At 55.4% G+C, this 18,772-nt stretch overlaps 1 protein-coding gene across 1 annotated transcript in view; it reads right to left on the reverse strand.

Moving 5' to 3' along the window:
* Positions 1 to 12,452, reverse strand: part of CACNA1I (calcium voltage-gated channel subunit alpha1 I) — a 101,367-nt gene extending 88,915 nt beyond the window's left edge. Inside the window, exon 1 of the mRNA XM_057742064.1 lies at positions 12,217 to 12,452. Within this exon, the coding sequence (XP_057598047.1) occupies positions 12,217 to 12,452 (236 nt within the window). The remainder of the gene's footprint in view (positions 1 to 12,216) is intronic.
* Positions 12,453 to 18,772: the final 6,320 nt, after the last annotated feature.

Genomic DNA, 18,772 nt, shown 5'->3' on the forward strand with positions numbered 1-18,772 from the left:
CATTGAATTTGGCCAAAGTCTCTGATTCCCAGATGCCCAGCAGGCCTCCGTGCCCAGTGCAGACAGCCGGAGTGGGGGAGGCAATGGCGAGGGAACTGGGGCCGCCAGCTTGGAAGAAAACCCGGGGCGGATGGTCCACGGGAAGAAAGCTCCAGCCAAGGAGACTCTGCAGACGCTACACTTCGGCCATTGCTGAACAGAGGGGCAGGGAAGGCCCCTGGGGGCCAGGGTCCCACTGTCGGTGAGCTGACCCAGCCTCAGAAGCCCCTCCACAAAGAAGGTGCACCTGCAGGGGAGCCTCCCGCAGTCCTAGGCAGGGGGTGTGGACACCTCCTCTGGGCCCTCATGGTACCTTGGACATCCCCCTGACCACGGTGTGGTCTGTCCTGGCCTCCCACCCCCAACCAGGCTGTGCTATCCAAGGGTAGAGTGTATCTGACCTTCTCCGTGCCCAGAGGCCCACCTAGAGCAGCAGCTCAGGGGTATCTGTAGCCTCAGGAGGGAGTGAGGTCCCCGTCACTTGGAGGCATCAAGGAGGCTAAGGAAGGATTTCTGCACCGGAGGGATCTGCAGCCTCCCTCCCCACCCTGAACTGCCCCTCCTCTCCTTTTTAGCATGCATCACTCACTATTCATATATTCAGCCCCTCCTCACTGACGGCCCCCTCTGTCTGGACCACAGTGGCTCTGGGAACCCTGAATGAAGAAGACATGGTCCCTGGTCCCTGCCCTCCAGAAACCATGAGCAAACACTACATGGAGACACAGACAGAGAGGGTGAGGGCTGGACAGAGGGTGATGACACTCTCCCTCGGCCTCCTGGGGTCCTCCACCACGCGTTTCCCCTCCCTGCCCCGACCACACACGTGTGCACATTCACGCATGCATTCCCACAGAGCCCCTCAGCCCCTCCCCACCTACACACACTTACACACGTACACACCATCCTCCACGCCCCCCAGGCAGCAGCACTGGGCGCGGCCGACCCACTCTCTTCCTGCACCAGCGGCTCTTAAGTGTTTCTGTGCCACCTGGAGAAGCTCATGAGCCCTTTCTCAGAATGATGTTTTTAAGTGCATAATTCTTTTTTTAAAGAATGCTTAGTATTAGAAAGGAAGGAAGCCAGCTATGTTAAAATAGTTGTCAAAATATTTTTTAGGAAAACAAATTTGTGATGGAGAACTATATGTGTTTCGTTATCAACACAATGAATAAGCAGAGCCAGGGGCGGGTCTGATTCTGTGTGCCTGGGAAGCAGGGATGGATGTCAATGACATTCCGAGAGTTCCACAACGACCATGAGGAGGCACGGATATACCGGTGGCTGCCACTGGTGACCGTCGCAGGAACTGCCAGTAACCCCACCGTGCTCGGTTGCCTCCATTCATGATAGATAGGAATGCTACATTTCAGTCAGAAGTCAGTGAAAACAAACATGCGACTTTTCCCCATCCAGCTTCATGGACCTCAGTCTAAGACCCTCGGTTCTACTCTCTCCCCCTGGGTGCTGGGGACCCCACAGGCCCCCGGGGCAGGTGCCCTTCCTGCCTCGTGGACTCCGCTCCTTAAATGCTGGCCCTTCTCAGGCTCCCAATCCCCCAGTCTCCTTTCTCCATCCCCTGATCCCACACCCGCTCCCACAGCCTCAGTGACCGTCCCTGGGTTGACCAGGTCTGGAGTCTGTCCCAGCCACAGCCTCACTCCCTGTTGAACTGGCCTCCTGGACACTGCTCTAGGATGTTTCTGGGAACATCAAATTCATCAGATCCAAAATGGGATTGGTCATCCTCTCCCCAGACCACCAAATTCTCCCCTGAACTTCCCACCCCCATGAACGATGCCCCCAACCACCACCAATCCTGGGAGCTGTCCAGACTAGAGCCCTTCAGAGCCCTCCCTCCCCTCCTCCCCACGTCCGTCTCAGAGACCTGTCCACTCCACCCCCTAAGTCTCTCCTCTCCACCCCTTCCTCTGCACCCCACTGCCCCAGGCAGGCTGCGCTCTCTCACTCCTAAGTCCGTGAACAGCCTCCCCCTCCAGCCTTGCCTCTCTGACACACCCTGCACACAGCAGCCTGAGGGCTCCTCCAAAACCAAAAGCCTTCCGTGGCTCCCCACTGCCTTCCAGAGAATTTCCAAACTCCTTGGCTCAACAATCCCTTGTGCCAAGGCTCTTGGCCAGTCTCATCTCTGTCCATATAACCTCCACCTCCAACTTTGTTTACTAGGAGGCACTTCATGGAAACTTTTACTGCACACCTACTATGTGCAGGGCTGAGGGTCGAAGCAAAAGAAGAGACAGGCATTAATGGAACATGGAGCCTGTCCTCCAGGAGCTCACAATCTAGCAGAAGGTGAGGAGAATACGTCAGGTACAAAAGGTAAGAATAAATAAAAACAAGGAGAGAGTGATGGCGCCCAACACAGGGTTGGGCTGGGCATTCAGTGTTTGCCAAGCAAGTAAAGGGATGGATGGGTGAATGGACTGAGAGATGGGTAGGTAGGAGGATGGGGATGGGGCCTTTGGGTAATTGGACCAATGGATGATTGAGTGGGTAGATGGTTGGGAAGATGGGTGGATGAATGCACAGATGTAAGGACTGGGTGGATAGGTGGGGGGGAGGGCAGATAAATGGATGAAGAGATGAAAAGGAAGGAAGGAAGGAATGATGGATGGATGGATGGATGGATAGATGGATAAGCTAAAGAACGGCGAGTGGGGAGATGGGTGGGTGGGTGAATGGGGACAGATGGATGGGTGGGCATATGGGAGGGTGATTGGGAATGTGACTCTCTAGCAAATGGCAGGTCCAGGGACTCAAACCCAAGTCTATGAGACCACAGGAAACCCTTCTGGTTGGGACTCAGCACCGTCCTCAACTCTTCAGTGACTGCCACCCTCAGTCTCGGCCCCCCTCCCCACAAGACCCTCAACTCCATGCTTTCTCAGAGCTTCAAGAGGTCTCAGGGACCACCTCAGCCAGCACTTTTCAGGGACCACCTCAGCTCTATTGACATTTGGGGCTGGATAATTCTTTGCTGTGGGGGGGCTGTCTTGTGCATTGTAGGATGTTCGACCTTTACCCACAGGAAGCCAGTAGCACACCCTCCCCAAGCTGTAACAACCAAAAGCACCTCCGGACATTGCCAAATGTGGCCTGAGGGCAAAATCACACCCAACTGAAAATCACAGTTGATACAGCTCAACCTTACCCCACCAACAATTTTAGGCATGAGAAAACTGAGACGCAGACAGGAGGAGTGACCTGCCTGAGGTCACAGGGCTTGCACGTGGGCTGGGCCTCCCACCCCAACCCAGCCCCCTCCACGTTCATACAGCACCTCACAATCTGCCGAGCCTTCTCCTCCTGCTTTCTCATCTGGATGAGCCAGGTGGAAACCGGCACCCAGAGAGGTCAAGTTGTTTGTTCAGTAACACACAGCAGTAAGCGCCAGGGTCAAGCTTTGAACTTGGGGAGAGATGAGGGAGACGAGGGAGCAGAGCATGCCTCCACGGGGCAGCTGGGGACCGCAGTGTGGAAGGTAGCCCCACAGGAGAGCTGGAGGGAGATGAGCAGGAAGACGTTCTGGCTGATTAAAAAGACCTATTGATTTCTCTCTGAGGGAAACAGACGGGGCCATTTGTCTCCCAACAGGACGGGGAGGCGGTCTGAGGGAGGTGACAGGTCAAAGTTGGCTTCTGACACGAAGCTGCAGCCCAGGCAGGACGGACAAGTGAAAATCCAATCAAGTTTTCAATGCCCCAGGAGGGGGCTGCCTCGTCATCAGCCAGCCCGCCCTCTTTCTAACCCGCCAGCTCTGTATCAGTCACTCCGAGACCGAGACTTCCCGCCTGGGCTCACGGGTTTCACAGGCCTGGCTGCACAGCCCCGGGCCCCAAACCCCACTCAGCCACCGCCAGGCTGGGTTGCCGGCCCGAGCACCTCACCTCTCTGGGCCTCGACTGTCAAACGGGCTATCTTGAGGGCCAGCTGAGCTGCTGGGAGGATGAAACGCACCCAGTGCACGGGAGGCCCTTAGGGGACACCAGCGGCCTCTCCCGCACAGCCTTCTAGAATCTGGACCCCGAATGTCCCCGCATGCTCAGCGCCCACTCCTGTCCTCTCCCCGCCCACACCCCAGGCTATAATCAGCAACCCTGGTGACCCCAGCTTGGCTCGGAGCCTTTGATGAGGCTGCTTCCTCCGCTGGGATGCCATGCCCCTCCCCCCACTTCCCATCAAAGCCCCTCCTGCCCTGCTCCTTCTCCACTGACAGCTCCTGTGGCATCCTCAGTCAGGACAGGCTGACCACTGACCACTGCAGCCTCCTGGTGCCCGCAGCCCCTCAGGGTCCCTCTGCCCAGTCTTTACCCCATTTTTCTTCACTGGAGTATGATTCAGGCATGGCTCTGCCTCCCCCATCAGGCCGGGGACTCCTAGGGGTCACAGCTTGGTGTCCAAGGCCTGGTACAGCGTGGCCCCACCCAACATGGCTGAAAAACCCTGGGGGCACCTCCACTCAAGTCTAGAACAGTGTCCAACACTACTGAAGCTGGGCTTCGATAAACACTTGCCAAATCAATCAATCAATATTCATTACAGGTGCCTCCTGCTTGGTCTGCAGACCTTAGTCTCTCTCCCTCAAGCATCCTCCATTCTGGGACCATTCTAATAAATGAACTTATCCATGGCCCATCCCTGCTGGACACCCTTCACTGGCTCCCCAGTGCCCACAAGATGGAGAGCAAGCTCTAACCTGGCATTTCATACCCTGCTATCCAGCCCCTGCCTCACACTGTTCCAGCCACACTAAACTCCTCGCTGTTCTCTACACTACTCCCACTGCCTAAAATACCATCCCTCAACTGTTCTCCTGGGAAACTCCTACTCATGCAGCAAGACCCAGGCCAAATGCCCCCTCCTCCAGGTAGGCTTCACCAATGCTCCTAGGCTGGGTCAGCGGCAGCTTCTGCACCTGTAGCTCTGTTTATATAGAAATCTCCAGGTGACAGCACCTGAGATTTCCCTGTGGGTCAGGCTCTCCCTGGCCCAGCCAGACTCCTCTGACTGGCCGTCCAGTCCACCCCGCTGACCAATGAGCATGTGGCATCCACTCTGACCACCATAAGCATCCCCAGGGCGCAGCTTGATGCTGACTTTTCCTTCTGAGAAAAACAACCCTCTCTACACCAGATGGAGGGAGACGGACAATTTCCCAGACATGTGTTGCCTCTTCCAGCAACACTTGCTGTCCATCTGGGCGTTCCCCCTGGGCCGGGGCTGAAGGAGGAGGGGACACCCTCCCCGAAAGAACCCCTTCCCTGGCCATGAGCAGGCCCTGGGCCTGAGAGTCCTGGGCTCCAGTCTGCCCTGGCTTTGCCGACTACTCAACATGTGACCTCAGGCAGGTCACGCTCCCTTCCTTGGCCTCAGTCTTCCCAGCTGTGGAATGGGGAGTTAGCACACTCCCGGCCCTGCCACCGCACGGGAGGAGTTAAGAGGGTCTGAGAGGTCACGGTGAGTGGGAAAGTACTTTGTAAACCGGAAGGTGATGAGCAAGTGCATCTGTGCGGCCTGGGCGTTGAAGGCAGAGTAAAGTGAGAGTCACAGGTCCAGCTCTCTGGGGCCTCACGCCTGGAGGAGGAGAGAAAGCAACCAACAAACAACTCCCTGAGGCAGGAGGAAACTCGTGGGATAGGGAAGGACTGATAAAGGGCTGAGGGAGTCTAGAGAGGAAAAAGCTGAGAGCTGGGAGAACTTCCTGTGGGTGGTGGCCGGAAAGCTGGGGCTGCCGGGGCTGGCGGGGTTTGGCACCACGGAGATGGGAGAGAGCATCGCGGGGGGGCAGACCCAGCATAAACAAAGCCAGGGAAGCAGGGGTGCCAGGAAACACCAGCAGCTTGTCTGGGCTTCAGAACAGAGTGTGTGAAGGAAAATAGCAGAAAGGCGGCTGGAGGCCAACCAGGTAGATCTTGGAAGGCCCTGAATCCAGGCTAAGTGAGTCTATTCTGGGGGTGATAGAGAGCTGCTGAAGGTTTCTGAGTGAGGCGTGAATAAGCAAACAAATGGAAGAAGGCAGAGAAGGAGGGAGGAAACGGCACTTGACGGATGAAAAACTGCTTCCCACTGGGAGCCCCAGGACCCCCGAGGGTGAAGGCGAGTGGGGAGGAGAGAGGAAGCCCAGCGGAGAGGCACTCATCCGAGGTCACTAAGTTTTGGGCTCCTGGTTGGGTGCTCTTTCCACTGTGCAGGGGAGAGGAGGGAGGGGTGAGATCCCGGGAGCCACCTGTTTAGGCAGGAAGGGGTGGAGGAACGCAAGCCCAGATTTCCCAATGGCCCAGACACAGGGAAAGGGCTCAGGACAGGAGGGATGGGGTTAGATTAAGGAGGACTTCCCGATAGTTGAGAGCCCTCCGAAGACCCTAAAGGTCCTTATCAGGAGGTCCAAAGCCCCCAGCTGGTGCAGCAGGACTGAGAGGTAGCCCACCAGAGGCAGGGGGATGGACTAAAGGACCAGAGCAGGGCTAGCAGGGTGATGGGAGAGGGGTCTTCCTGCTGGTGACAGCCCCGTTTCTATCCCCACGGTTAGGGCCTTCCAGCTTTTCTCCCCCTCTCACTCCCCAGCCTTCATGCCCTCTACCCTCCACCAGCACCCTGCAGGAGTCAGCACGTTCCCACACTCGCCGGCGCCGCCCTTCCTGGCAGCCCAGCCCACAGGCTTCTCAGACCATCATCAAAGACATGGGACCCAGCTCCCCGCAGGCCCTCAGGACCCTTGTCCTGAGCCAAGGCACCCAAGCACCCCAGGTGGCTCCCTGAAAGCTCCATCCTCAGCTCCAGCACGCACACAGCTGCTGCTCTGCACTTAACAGCCTGCCCGGTCAATGCTTGCCCTGGAATTCTCACTAGACCCCCTGACATTTCCAACTAGGAGTCGCTGAGGCTCCCATTTCACAGATAGGCAAACAGAGGCTCGGCAAAGTCAAAGGTCCCTCGGCCAAGAAGCCAGGAGCAGGTCATCATTCACAACCAAGCCACAGTCCCTGGGGTGACCTCTGAGTCCTCTCCTTCCAACACCCACCCCAAGGCAGCTGCACCTCCACTCAGACCCCCCTCTCCAGGCCCCACCAGCAGCCTGGGCCACCATCATCCCTTGCCACCACCCCACAGGTCCCCTCTCATGATGGTCTCCTGGCTGACGTCTCTCCATAGGAGGCAGTGACCCTCTCCTGCACAAAATGGCCATAGCTGTCCTCTGCACACGCCCGGTACGCGGGACGCACTCAGTAAACACTTGTTGACCGAGCTCATGAATGGGTGAGTGAAGGATGAATGAACAAGAGCCCGTTCACCCCCCTCAACAAGCACACTGAACCTTCATAGTGAACAGCACAAGGCTTGGCACCACAAGGCTACGATGAGACCGTGAGCCCTGTCCTCTTTCGGCCCAGTGATGACCCAGGTCAGAGGGTCTGCAAGGCGGGGGTCTCAGCCAGGTGAACTTCAAAGCAAGAGCACCCACAGACCACAGACCACAGACCACAGACCCCAGCCCTAGCAGCAGAGGCCGGAGCCAGGCAGGAGACCAGAAGCAAACAGAAGTGGGTCAGAGGGGCAGTTGAGAACCAGGAGCACAGCCACAAAAGCACAGAGCAAGTTGAGCCTGCCCACAAGGAACACAGGGCCCCATCCCCGCTGACACCACTGAGATGCTTCCTGACAAAGGCAGCAGGGAAGTGGGCACCCTAGGCAGCCCCCCTGACCTCACTGCCCGAGTGTCCCCATCCTGCAGACAGAGAGACTGAGGGCAAGAGAGGGGAAGTGACTTATCCAAGGTCACTGGCAGCTGGCAGCTCCCCTCTCCCCTCTCCCGGCCCGGGCTGACGCCCTCCCCCTCGGCAGCCTTCACAGCGGAGTGGCTTCCACCATGCATGGCTGGTTTGCGCCGCAGCAGAAGAACTGGCTCAGTGCTGGTTGGCGCGGGGGAGGCAGGAGCCAGTAGCACGCAAGGAGGCAGGGAGCTGAGGGGTGGCCCCTGGCAGGGCACCGTGAGATGGCTGCTGAAGGTAGATGCTGGAACCCAGGAAGACCCTCGCCTGGCCGCCCGGAACCGCAAAGCAAACATCCCCGCTCCAGTGGAGTGTGGAGAACCCTGTCTCCAGGCTCCGCAGGGGGCAGCCATGTCCTGGATAAAAGCTGAGCCTGGGGACTCAGAGAAATTGAGGTTTTCATGCCAGCTTTATCACATCCTGGCTGCGCAACCTGGATAAAAGTTACTCAACCTCTCTGAGCCTCACTTTCCTCATGTGTAAATGGGGCTCTGATAGCGCCTACCTCTTGGGGGGGTTATAAGGGCTAAAAGGTGATACTGCATGTCCTGGCTATTGTAAATAGTGCTGCAATGAACATTGGGGTGCATGTGTCTTTTTGAATTTATGGTTTTCTCAGGGTATGTGCCAGTAGTGGGATTGCTGGGTCATAAGGTAGTTCTATTTTTAGTTTTTTAAAGAACCTCCATACTGTTCTCCACAGTGGCTGTACCAATTTACATTCCCACCAACAGTGCAAGAGGGCTCCCTTCTCTCCACATCCTCTCCAGCATTTACTGTTTGTAGATTTTCTGATGATGGCCATTCTGACCGGTGTGAGGTGATACCTCATTTTAGTTTTGATTTGCATTTCTCTAATAATTTCTCTAATGTGCTATTGAGCAGCTTTTCCTGTGCCTCTTGGCCATCTGTGTGTCTTCTTTGCTGAAATGTCTATTTAGGTCTTCCGCCCATTTTTTGATTGGGTTGTTTGTTTTTTTGATATTGAGCTGCCTGAGCTGTTTGTATATTTTGGAGATTAATCCTTTGTCTGTTGTTTCACTTGCAAATATTTTCTCCCCTTCTGTGTGTTGTCTTTTCGCCTTGTTTAAAGAAGATGTGGTACATATGTATAATAGAATATTACTTAGCCACAAAAAGAAATGAAATTGGGTCATTTGTAGAGACATGGATGGACCTAGAGTCTGTCATACAGAGTGAAGTAAGTCAGAAAGAGAAAAACAAATATCATAGATTAACACATATATATGGAATCTAGAAAAATGGTCCAGATGAACCTATTGGCAGGGCAGGAACAGAAAGGCAGACGTAGAGAATGGACATGTGGACATGAGGCGTTGGGGTGGGGGAAGGGGAGAGTGGGATGAATTGGGAGATTAGGTTTGACATAAATACACTACCATGTGTAAAATAGATAGCTAGTGGGAACCTGCTATATAGCACAAGGAGTTGAGCTCACTGTTTGGGATGGCCTAGTTGGGTGGGGATGTGTGTACGAGTATGGCTGGTTCACTATGCTGTGCAGCAGAAACTAACACAACATTGTGAAGCAATTATATGCCAATAAAAATTAATTAATTAATTAATTTAAAAGGTGATACTGCAGCAACGTGTTCAGCACAGTAAGCGCCAGCTCTTGTTATTATCATTCCCGAACCCTCTTCTGTGCTGGACACACAGTTGGGTGCTTCGCAGGAATCACTTCTAACTATCTTTAATTGTCCTAGTATAGAGATGAGAAAACTGAGGCTCAGGGAAGGGAAACTAGAGTGAGTACGGCCCACCACGGGCCCTTTTACATATGTAGCCAGTTACACGCCTAAGAAAGGCTCTCAATGTCTAATCTAGGGTGGAAAATAGGTTTCCAGCTGATTAGTCATGCTGCCAAGGGTGCCCTGCTGGAGGATGCTGTGATCGATTAGCAATGTCTGCATAGATAAGGGCATTGGTACTAACAGTGTAACTGGCACAAATGTACCTAAATCACAGAGATAGAATCTGATTTTCCCTGGGAACAATGTCCTTTGAAGGCATTATGTTCTCTCTAAAGACTTGATGCGCAATATCTTGTTGAATCTACCACAAACAGTGTTTACTCAGCTGTATGTGAAGGCCCTGTTCACTTTTTGGGCACAGGTATTAAGAGTGATAACCACATGTATGTTTTTCTAGTTTACAAAGATTTGTTTTCACATGTGCATTATGTACTGCTTTGGTCTTCAGTGAAATCCTGTGAAGTGGGTAAATATCACTCCCATTTGACAGGTAGAGAAACTGGGACTCAGAGAGGTTAAGAAACCAGCTTATGGTCACACAGCAAATAACAGGTAGAACTAGCCCATGGGTCTGTCTCACTCTGGTCCCCAGTGCTTTCCACATGCCACCTACCCATGAGTCAAACAGCACCACGGGGACTTCCCTGGTGGTGCAGTGGATAAGACCCTGAGCTTCCAATGCAGGGGGCCCAGGTTCAATCCCTGGTCAGGGAACTAGATCCCACATGCATGCTGCAACTAAGAGTTCGCATGCCAAAACCAAGGAGCCCAGGAGCCGCAACTAAGGAGCCCACCTGCTGCAACTAAGACCTGGCACAATCAAAATAAGTAACAATATTAAAAAAAAAAAAAAAAAACAGCACCACGGACCCCTGACATTTCAGACCCAGAGTCCCCCCTGCTGAAACCCCGCTGACAGCGCATGCTCAAGGCCCAGGCCAGGCAGGCGGGGCATGGTGTTGACATTTGGGTGAGCGGACCTTTCCCACCCCGGCTCGCCAGCTCATGCAGGGTCCCAGCAGCCTTCTGGCTCTCCAGTGAGTCAGGCGGTGACTCAGGGCCCACCTCTGGGCTGGGTGAGGAGCTGAGTCAGGGAGCACCAAGCTTCAAAGAGCAGCTGGCTCTGAGCCAGGGCCCCTCAGCTCCAGGGACACTGCCGCTCAGGACAGTCTGTCTACGGCAGACCTCCCACACTGCCCTGCCCCCTCCCGGCCTGCTGGTCCTGATAGCTGTTCCCACTGGCCTGACCCTGATGCCTGCATGTCCACCGTTCCTTTGGGTTCTTAATGGGGAGCAGAATCCTGCAACGTCTGGAAGTGTGAAGGGTCATTTTTGGTTGTCACAATGATTGAGGGCCACTACCTACCGATATATAGGGACCGGGAACATCAAACATCCTATGCGGTGCAAGACAGCCCAGACCACAAAACACTGTCACACCCAAAATGCCAAACGTGCCCGTATCAGGGAGCATTAGGTCAAGCATTGCTCCCTCCCAGGGAGGAGGGGCAGGAGGGGGGTTTCTGGCTGAGGAAGAAGAATCCTGGAACCCTCAGCACCCCATGGATGACATCTCCCTAGACTCCCAAGACCCGAAAGCCCCGTCTGAGTGCCCCATGATTGAGCCTCTGCTTGTTCACTACTGGAGACCCGGTGAGGACACTGCCTACACACACCCAGCAAACACTGCAGGAGCACCTGCGGTGCACCAGGCGCTGTGCTGGGTGCTGGGGTCCCGCAGTGAACAAGACCGGCTCGGTCTGTGTCCTGGTCACCTAACAGTGCCCTGGAGGAGGCAAGTGTTAGACTCAGAATCCCATACTAGCTAATGACAACAAACAAAGAGGCTAAGGGGCAATCACAGAGGGCTGCCCTGAGGAGGTGACACTTAAGCTGTGATTTGAAGGATGCAACAAAGGACCTGGCCAGGTGAAGAGGAAGGGAAAGCATTTCAAAAGGAAGAGCATGTGAAGAGGCCCTGAGGCCTGGAAGAGCACAGAGGAAGCAGAGTGAGGGAAGCAAGGCCGGGCTTTGGGGGCTGGTTAGGACTCTGCTCCTCCAGGGCAATGGGAAATGGTGATGGGTCTTGAGCAGGGGGTGACCTGAGCAGAGGAGAAAGAGCAAGTAGAGGCAGGAAGATCTGTGAGGAGGCGACGCAGGCGGAGCTTTGCCCTGCGTTGCAGGGTCAGCTGCCTCCGGTCCAGGCCCACAGGCTCCCCATCACGCTCTCATCACCTCTGTGCTCACCACCCACCAAATGGCTCAGTCACTGGGAGCTGGACCACTGGCCAGGGTCTGACTTAACTCTGCCCCCCTCAGTCCCGGCTCAGACGTGAGGTTCACACCTGAGGGCTTCCTGGGCCAGCTGGACACTGCACTGACCCCCATGGTCATCAGCAGCTTCTAGAACATTCACACCAGCAGGGCACCAGGTCCTCAGTCATCCGAGCTCCATGGCCCAAGCAAGGTCTTCCAGACCCAGCACCTGATCTGGCTCACCACCACCACCGCCGCCACCCTGCAGCCTCGGCCCGGGCCCCAGGCCTCCTGACCGGAGCGAACAGCCGGGCCCCGGGCAGGACCAAGACAAACCCAGGCCACGCAAAGGATATGGGTTACACACCATCTTGATGCACCAGTTCCGGGGGCTGGTGGTCTGTCGCAGGCAGAAGAAGGCAACGGGCGCCAGGTCTGGGTGAGGGACGTCCGGATCGACTCTGTCCAGGGGCTCCTCTGGGCCTGGAGGGGAGGGAGGGGGGCTCCGGGGCCCTGGCTGCTGCGTGTCTCCTGGCTCAGCTGCCGGGGCTGCTGCGGCCGGGGAGGAGGGCGGCGGGGAGCTCTCAGCCATGTCGGCGCTGAGCGGGGAGTCCTGCGGGAGAAAGAGGCGGCACTTGGCGGGGGCCAGCCTGGCACCCACTCCCCAACCCGCCTCTCTGGACAAGGGGACACGGCTCAGACAGCCCAGCCTCAGGCCCCGCAGGCCCCTCGCCCTCACTCCGGCTGTAAGGACAAGGCAGGAGCCGAGGGTCAAGATGCACCCGAGCTGGAATCCACTTCCAGGCTGGAGGTCCCGGGGCAGGGCTGGTCAACCTCGCTGAGCCTCAGTCTGGGGAGATGAAAAGTGGGGAGAATAAAATCTTTTTAGAGTGTAGTTGTGGTTGTGACATGTTGTGAGGTTTGTTTGTTTGTTTTTTCTTTTATGAGACTAGAGTTGTGTATTTATTGCATCATCAAAGGTAAAGAAAATTTGCAGGAAACAGGTGAAAGGTATTGTAAAGACAGACATTATTGCCAGGATGACGTGTCTTGCAACGCAGAAGTTGGGGTGCCATGGGACCAGGTACCGGGGCAAGCCAGGGTGGAATCAAGGCAGACTTCCCTGAGGAAGTGACATCCGAGCCAAGACTTACAGTTGAGCCCAGGGACACCCCCATCCACTGCCCTACAAAGCGGAGAATCCAGAGACCTCACACACCAACCTCTTTGCTTTACAGATGGAGAAACTGAGGCTCAGCAAAGGGACAGTACAGACACACAGCCAGGTAACAGCAGAGACAGAGCTCCATCAGGGCTGGCTTTCTGGGTGTGTCACCTGAGCAGCCACCCATGGCCCTGGGCTCAATAGGGCCCTGTGTTTAGTTCAAGGCTCTGCTGTCACCAACTTGAAATCCTCAATACTTTTTGATCAAGGTGCCCACATTCTCATTTTGCACTGGGCCCTGCAATTCACGTGGCTGGTCATGACTTCAACACGGAGGTACTTGACATCCTGGCCTCATCAAATGCTCACTACAAGCGCAGAAGCCTTATTAGGCCCACTTAGCAGATGGAGAAACTGAGAAGGGAGGGGCATGCCAAGGCAACACCCTGAATTAGGGCACATCTAGAGGCCAGAAGCCCAGCACCAGCCCTCCAGATTCAGTGATGACTGACCCTGGCCTGCTTGGGCCTCCACCCACAGCCAGCCAACAGCAGGGCCTGCCCCTCCCCACCTCACCCAAGAGGTTACCAATCCCTGAATCCTCACCCACTGGGGTCTCCTGGGCCCTGGCGCCCTGGCAGTGGCAGGCTGGACAGTGGGAGTTTCTGGCACCCACCCGGCTGCCTCCCGCAGCTGCTGAGCTGTCGGCTGAGCCGCCCAGAGCTGATACATTCGGACATTTCTCTGGCTCCTGGGGGCAACAGGCGGGAGTTGGCGCCTCCTGCCACTTCGCCCGGCTGGTCAGCGAGGCAGAGTTTTCTCCTGAGCTCGTGGCTTTGCTCTTGGTTCTAGAAAATCAGCCACGGGCCTTACATAAGCTCCCAGGCACCTCGGTGCACCACGTGTCAACCACTGGGTGGAAAAACATCCTCCCTGGGGTGGCTGCAGGTCTGCTCACCGCCGTGCCAACCCGAGTCCACCGCTCCCCGCACGGGCCCCTCGCTTCTGCCAAACTCGACCTCATCAGGCCCCAGGGCGCCAGCTGCCTCCTCCAGGCCTCTCCTCACATGGCCCCCTCTCCCGAGAGCACCCTCTCCCCATCTCCCATTCCCCATTCTCCCAGGCCCTGATGATTCATTCACTTGTCCAACAATTCTTTCCTGAGCACCTACTATGTGCAGGCACCGTGTGGGCTCTGGGGTTATGCTGGTGAAGAAGCCAGACTGGGCACCAGCCCTCATTCAGCCTTCACTCCAGCAAGAGAGAGAGGCACACGGGTCGATTCATTTTTCTCTCTGGGTTTCCTTAGCTCTTATCACCACCGAACACATCATATAATTTATGTATTTATGTATTTATGATTTAGTGTCTTTCTCCCGACCTGAAAGGAGGCTGTAAGAGAGCAGGGACTGTGGTCCGTTTTGTTCACTGCTGTATCCCCCAGTGCCTGGAACAGTGCCTGGAACATACAAGGTGCTCAAGAAATATTTGGGGAATAAATAAAAAGTGCTGGGAAGTAAATAAACAAGGGAGAAAGGTGGGAGTGGGGAGAACCCACCTCGCCCTCTCTAAAGAAAGACATTTAAGATAAAAACAAGAATCAGAGGCACCAGCCATGGGAGGTCTGGGAGAAGAGCCCTCCAGGTACCAGGAAGAGCTGGGAGGCTGGAAGGCTGAGTGCATTTAAGGAACAGAAACGAGGCCAGAGTGGCTGAGCCAAGGGCATGGAGCGGGGGTGAAATTGGAGAGTTTGGCAGGGCCTGTTGTGAGTCCACGGAAGGAGCTCAGGTTTTAGTCCAAGTGCGGCAGGAAGCCACGGAAGGGTTTTTGCACAGGGAGTGGCGTGCTCTGGTCTGTGTTTTTAAGCCATCCCTCTGTGGACTGAAGGGAGAGTGTATGGAGGGGCAGGGCTGGAGCAGGGAGGGCCAGAAGGAGACTGGAAAGAGGGGCTGGGCTGGCCTGGGATGCTGGTGGAGGTGAAAAGAAGGGGGTGGATGTGAGGTATATTTTACAGGCAGGAGAGCCTGGTGTTGCCTCGGCCCCAGTGCCACCCTGCCCAGCTCCGCAAAGCCCTGCCTGCAACCACAGAGGTGGGAAGAGCTGCCATGGCCTCTGGGACTGCACAGAACCACCGCCTCTTCCCGCTCTCAGCTCCATCCACTTTGCACTAATTTGCTCTTTGCCTCACCTGGCCCTGTTTCAAGCTGTCACACTGTGTTGCCCTTTGCCCTCACACCTCTCCCCACCACACTGTGGGGCTCTTAGAGACCATGACTGCCAAGGCCACCAACCCACCCCCCAGTGCCCACCCAGCCGCCACCCTCTGACCTGCTCCCCAGTGACCACCCAGACCATCTCCCTCTGACCTGCTCCCTTGCAGCTGCCGAGGTGACAGCCCTCTGGCCTGCTCCCCATTTCCAAGTCCCTCTGCTCTGCACCTGTAGCCCAGCTCCTGTCCCCAGCTGCCCATGTGCCTACGGCTGAAGGCTCTTGGGGAGTTGGCAGCTGGGCGTCCCTGGGCTCCAACCTGCCTGCAGGTGGAGCCTCAGAGAGAGCAGAGGACTTGCCTGAGGTGGCAGCATTGGTGGATTCAAACTCAGGTCCATCTGGGCCCAGAGTCTGAGCTGCCCCCACAGCCGGAGCCTCCTCCCTCTAGGTGCCCCCAGGGTGGCGCCGCAGGCAGTGGGTGGTAACTAGACTGGCCTCCATGAGCAGAGGCAAGAGCAGGACCGCTCTGTGTCTAGAACACACTGCCCCCCACACACTCCTGACTCCACTGGCCTCTTGGAGTTTCAGTTTTCCTCTCGGTCAAGCTCAGCCTTCCTCCTGCCTCCCTCTGCAGGCCCCTGTGAAGAGGCAACTCTAGGACCCATGAAGGTGGCTGTCCAAACATGTACGGGGCCAGCTGTGCCATCCCCAGGGGCTGCCACCCCAGCCCTGGCTTTGCTGTCACCACTGTCACCACCATCATCACAGCACCACAGAGGCTCTCATTGAGTCTGACCCTGTACCAGGCAATGGCAAAGGCCTTTCCGTGCATTGTTTATGTTGACTCCCACCACAGTCCCGTGATGTACAGACTGTGCTTATTCCTACTTCATGGAGAAGGAGACTGGGGACCAGGAGTCTAGCAGTGCCCAGGATCATGCAACTAATATACGGCTGAGTCAAGGTCCCAGTCCAGGTCTGCCACCCCTGAGCCCAAGCACTGAACCATCACAGGCACCACCCTGGGACAAGGTAGAACCAGTCCTTCCCTTCCAGCTGAGTTACCAGGCAGTGCAGATACCGCTGCTGGTCCAGCCAAGACCCCCTATGTGGGCAAAGGCCCTCCAAGTCTTCCCAAGTCTGTGGGGAAATCTGCCTCCCAGAGTCTTCCAGCTGGCACTCCAGAGCCTTTAGGGTGTGGTATGGGGACACCCTGTGTCTTCAGAGCTCAGAGTCCTGGTGGAGAAGGACCTGAGGCCTGGCCTGGTTACCCCAGGCTTTGTGGGTGTGTGTTCACAGGCGCACACAGGCAAGCAACTTGTTTATCCCTTTGCCAACAACCGCACATGGGCTAATGTCACAGCTCAAAGAACAAGCAACAGATTCACTCTGGGAATTCTAGAATCCAGGAATCTCAGAATCAGAATATTTTAGAATCACCCAGGACCTTAGAGGCCCAAGATATTAATCACAGTAAACTCACACTCAATAGGGTGTGTTTCAGAGCACGGACGCTGGAAGCCAAGACCTGTGTCAGAGTTCCGGTTCTAACACCAGCCCACCTCGGCACACGTCTCAACCTGGCTGGGACCTCAGATACCCTGTCTATAAAATGAGGGTGTTGACTGTTCCGTGGCAGGGCCCGCTGGGAGGATGAACTGGGGTGACACACACGAGCACCTGACCATGCCACCAGCCATTGGGCCATCGCACAAGGAGCCTGTGATGGTCTCCCACGCTTATTAGTGCATCAGCCACGGAATTCCAGAACCCCGGAACTTAGGGGTCCCAGGAACATGCACCTAGTTTACAGACCCTGTAGGCTCCAGATCTTTACACAAGGAATCTCTGAAAAGAACGGGGCCCTTGGAGTGTCCTAATCATCACCACACACATTCACCAACACAGAGATGACACAGTCACACTCACACACAGTCATACACACAGACGTACATACAATTATACACTCACACAACACCCAGTCACACAGACATATATCTTACACACTATCACGCTCACAGACATACACAAACACAGACACAGACACATTCATGACACACACTCACACACAGACACATACAACATTTACTCACAGAGACATGCACTCACACACCTCACACACTCATCATCACACACACAGACACACACGCACAACACTCACTCACACACCACACACACCAGTGCAGAGCCTGCATCTGGAGGCCTGGAGAAAAGTCTCTATGAGGCTGCGGGAAACCTGCCTCCCAGAATCTTCCAGCCAACATCTCAAAGCCCCTGGAACCCTCTGTCTGCTCCCTCTTCCGCATGACAGCCCTGCAGACGCGTGACGACAGCCCGCCCACCTCCAACCTCATCTGCCCCAGGCCTCTTGTCACCAGCTCCCTCATCCATTCCTTGGGTGACAATTTCCAGATCATCTGTTCCTTGGGACCTCTCCCCAGTCATGCTCGCGTTTGCCTACTTTCCTCCACAAGGACTAGACCAGGTTTGCACCAAGTCACCCAGAGTAGAGCAGACAGGTTACCTGCCTGATTCTGCAGGGACAAAGAGGGAACTCTCTGGATGCAGTCTGGGAGCCCCAGGGCCTAGCTGGCAACCCAGTAAGACTGAAGCAACTATGTGGCATGTGGTCCACTGGTCCCCTCTGATCTTCATCAAAGGAGCTGCAGCCAAGTCAAGCCTCCTCTAGCCTAAAGAGGAATGGCTGAAGTCTGGCCTCTAAGTGCAGGACCTGACACAAAACTTGTTCTGGTCTGGCCAGCTGAGCCTGCCCACATATTGCAGCCACATTGGTTCTGTCACCAAAATCAACAGCTTGCCCTCCCAGCTTTGCGGTGTTCAGTGAATTGGATCAGCAACCCCTCCCGTGATAGCTAACAAGACTCAGAGCCAACGTCATTTGTTGAGCACTTATTATGTGCCAGGCACCTCACTGCAGCCCAATGAAGTAAGCATTTTGCCTTCTCCAACTTATAGGTGAAGAAACTGAGGCACAGAGAGATTAAGGGATTTCCCCAAGGTCAAGAGCTTCTTAGTTAAAGAGCTGGGATTTGGATCTGGGCGGTCCAAATTCAAGTCTCCAGGCCAGGCTATAGACAGAAGGTTGCAGCCCCCTCCCCCTCCCCCGGTACCTGTCCTCGTGTCTGTCACTAGGCATCGCCATTTGTTCGTCGGCCCTCGGCCTCATGACAAGTACCAGCAAGTGAGGCTGTGTTGGAACCTCCATCAGTGTGTTTGAACACTTCCCAGCAGGTGCCCCTGCTGATCATTTTTCATTCACTCTGCAGTAATTAGGGCCTTGGGTCTTACTTCAGTAAACAAGTCGGGGTGAATGCGGCCCCTGACAGAGGGAGAGTATTCTAGCAGAAAGAGCACTGGGTCAGGAGTCCCAGGGCCCAGGTTCGAGTCCCAGCTCCACCCTCACCGCATCATATAGTCTCACCAAGCTTCATTTCCTCTTGTATAAAATGCAGAACAGGATTCCTTCTCTACCACACAAAAGGGACAGCAAATGGCGAAAGAGATTCAGAAAGTACCTT

This window comes from Hippopotamus amphibius, chromosome 7 (assembly GCF_030028045.1).
Source record: "Hippopotamus amphibius kiboko isolate mHipAmp2 chromosome 7, mHipAmp2.hap2, whole genome shotgun sequence".
NCBI lineage: Eukaryota > Metazoa > Chordata > Mammalia > Artiodactyla > Hippopotamidae > Hippopotamus > Hippopotamus amphibius.